The 3,665-nt window shown below is 34.4% G+C and overlaps 1 protein-coding gene across 1 annotated transcript; it reads right to left on the reverse strand.

Moving 5' to 3' along the window:
• Positions 1–918: 918 nt before the first annotated feature.
• Positions 919–1,839, reverse strand: LOC100756478 (olfactory receptor 4K3). Its single transcript, XM_027421016.1, has one exon. It carries the CDS (start codon positions 1,834–1,836, stop codon positions 919–921), a length of 918 nt encoding a protein of 305 aa, XP_027276817.1. The 5' UTR covers positions 1,837–1,839.
• Positions 1,840–3,665: the final 1,826 nt, after the last annotated feature.

Raw genomic sequence — 3,665 nt, forward strand, 5'->3', positions numbered from 1 at the left:
TGCAAAGATGGTTTTGTTAATAACAATGTAAATAAAGTGACTTGTATAATTTTGAGAACACAGATAACGTGTAATAATCTGATCATAATATTTGCAATATTATTATCATCCACTCTTAAATATATACAAGCATATTATGCAGAGCTATGACTCATTTTAAATGGTAAGACTATGAGTGTTTATTTGCAATAGCCAGAAACTGGAATCAGCCTAGATGCCCCTAAACCAAAGAATGGAGTACTACTCAGTGGAAGGAAAAACAATGGAATCTTGAAATTTGCAGGAAAATGGATGGAACTAGAAGAAACTATTTTGAGCGAGGTAACCCAATCACAAAAAGACAAAAATGATATCTACTCACTCATAAGTGGATTTTAGATATAGAGTAAAGGATTACCAGCCTACAATACACACTGCCAGAGATGCTAGTAAACAAGGAAGACCCTAAGAGAGATATACATGGTCCCCTGGAGAAGGGGAAAGGGTCAATATCCCCTGAGCAAATTGAGAGCACGGGAAGAGAGGGAAGGGAGCTATGAGAATGAGAAGGGAAGAAGAGGAAGGATACAGAGGTCATGAGGGAGTAGAAACGTTGAGTCAGGGGAAGAATAGAAGAAAGGGTATGTGATAGGTAGGGTTTTAGTTGGGGGGTGTTAAGGGAGGAAGGGAGGGATAAGGGAACTGGGATTGTGATGTAAAGCAATCTTCTTTCTAATTCAAATAAAAATGATAAAAAAGACTATGAATGTTACACTTTTGAATATGTTTTTTCTAATGGCTATGTTAATAACCATATATTAATTACCATTATAAATTCACCAAACAAATTATTATACAATTCAATTTCCATGTGGATAAAATGGTATATACACAATGAATTTTCCAATAATATATGATACCTAAAAATTACTCCAGAACTCACATATGATTTATCAGCTTCTTTATGGCATCCCTAATATCTTTATTTCTCAGTGTATAGATGGCTGGATTTAGGAGGGGTGTGATGACTGAATAAAATACAGCAAGAAACTTGTCTACCCAAGTGATGCTGACTGGCCAAAGATACATGAAAATGACAGGCCCAAAGAATAGCAGAACCACTATGATGTGGGATGTACAGGTAGAGAGTGCCTTTGATGAGCCTTCTTTAGAGTGATGCTGGACAGTTAATAGAATGTAAGTGTAAGATATCAGCAAGAGTAGGAAACAAGTTGTTGCTAAAACACCGCTGTCAGCATTTATCACAATTCCCAGAGTATCAGTATTCGTGCAGGCCAACTTCATCACCAAAGGAATATCACAGAAAAAGCTGTCTATCACTCTAGGTCCACAGAAAGGTAGCTCCAAAATCAGGATCAGCTGACTCATGGCATGGACAAAGCCAATGATCCATGATATCAAAACGAGCCAGATACACTTCTGTCTGTCCATGATGCTGGTGTAGTGGAGTGGCCTGCAGATGGCCACATAGCGGTCATAGGCCATTGTTACAAGAAGCACCATCTCGCCCCCTCCAAAGAAATGCACACAGAGGATCTGACTCATGCAGCCCCCAAAGGAAATGGTTTTATTATCTTTTACAAGATCTATGATCAGTTTGGGGGTAGTAACTGATGAAAGGCAAAAATCAATAAAGGAGAGATTGGCTAACAGAAAGTACATGGGAGAATGGAGGCGATGATCAGTGATGATTAATGCTGTGACAAACAGGTTTCCTACAACAGTCATCAGATAGAGGGTGGAAAATGGCAGCAGGAGGAAGATCTGTAGTTCCCTTGATGTACAAAGCCCCTGAAAAATAAACTCAGATACCACAGATTGGTTTGCTTCTTCCATTTAGTTCACTGTGCTCCAGTGGGTTGAGAGCGACAGAGTCTAAGAATTCCTGAAATAGAAATAATAGCTTAATCTTTGCAGTCAAGTAAGAAGTAAGTATCCAAATTATATTGTAGTATTGTATCCAGTCAAATTGAAAATAACTCTCTCTCTCTCTCTCTCTCTCTCTCTCTCTCTCTCTCTCTCTGTGTGTGTGTGTGTGTGTGTGTGTATTCTCCCTAAGCAGGAAATTTTTCTAAATATAGGAAAAGTTTACATCTGAAATATAATCTGTGTATGTATGTAAATGAGTATATAGTTTAAAAATATCTGAATAAAATATTCGGTTTATGTTTTAAAGCCTTAAATCTACCTTTTTGTCATGGATTCAGAGGTAATATTCTTCAATGAATATTTGTGATACTCTTACAACCTCCACTTGACTGTCTTTGTACTAAAATTAAAACCCATTGACCAAATTTAAACATGAACATAAAATTCACAGGCACAAGTATAATTTTGCCTATTTCTGAATGGACAGAATTGAATCAATTGTATTAAAATGTATGATAAAATCCATGCGCTCATGTCATGTTTTTAGCATTATGTTTTTCTTTGGAGTGTATCTCTGAACAATTACAGATCACTAGGCACGAGGGATGTTACTTATTGTCATATGCTTACAGACTTTCAACTCTAAATGGTGATATTTCATGTAATAGTTTGAATCACTTATTCATGAAAGCTGCTTTCTCTGCCTCTATACCTTTCTGTTTTTTCTTTCTTTCTTGACTCTTTACCTTTATTTCTCATGAGATTTCTTTTTAATCTTAATGTTGGTTCTTTTTCATACAATTTTTAGGTTTGAAATTGGAAGATTAAAATGTAAACAAATTAGAGGATGTTTTGAGATTTCCTTGTTAAGTACTTGAAACATTATACATTAGTAATAGTAATATCTATTGATTTCCTGTGTCAATCAGGTCTATAAATTAGTAAAAGTGTATGTAGTACAAAATAAGGTTGCCCTGATTCCAAATCCCCAAAGTCACTTCCTAATTATCAAATAAATGATAGGGATGTACATTTTGAGGAGTCCAAGAAAATTAATGACATTTGTAAAAGAAGGAAGTTTGCTATTTAAATACAAATATAAATAAGTAAAAATGGCAAATTTAAGTTGTAAAAATGGTCAAGTTCACATAAAATTAATTTCATTAAAAGATATCAATTCCATTTTCACAATTTTTATATTGGTGAATTCTTAGTGAATTATGATTATTTTAATTTGTATCACTATCAACTTCCTCCAATTTTTAGTAACTACTTACCTAATTTATTGTCTGCCTCTTGAAAAATAGAGTATCAAAAAATAAGGTAATGGAGTAAGTTTAGTGGTCTGTGAGTATGATATTTTTGCCATGTGAGAGACTTGAAATTTTAAATATCACCCTAAGAGATCATTAGATGAGAGCATATAAAACTGCTTTAAGTTTCCAATATCTCAAGGATTAGTTGGAATGGAAAACTACAATATTTTTATTAAGCACAACAATTAAGAAATGCAAATGCAAGCAGGATTTTTTTAAATGTGCTACTAAAACAACACCACCACCACCAACAACAACAAAATAACCTTTAAATGAGTAGTTGAGATAAAAATGAAAGTACAACAATCAGTTTGTTATGTACTCACACTACAAGAATATCCTTTTAAAACAAATCTTGTCTTTTGGTTGATGTTCCCTCTAATTTCACTGGAATTTGACAATCTTACATTGTTGTTTCTTCTATGACCAGTGTTGCTGAAATGTTTCACCTCAGTGTGGCTTATATATGCTGACAAAAGT

The sequence above is a fragment of the Cricetulus griseus genome, chromosome 6 (assembly GCF_003668045.3).
Source record: "Cricetulus griseus strain 17A/GY chromosome 6, alternate assembly CriGri-PICRH-1.0, whole genome shotgun sequence".
In the NCBI taxonomy this organism is placed as follows: Eukaryota; Metazoa; Chordata; class Mammalia; order Rodentia; family Cricetidae; genus Cricetulus; species Cricetulus griseus.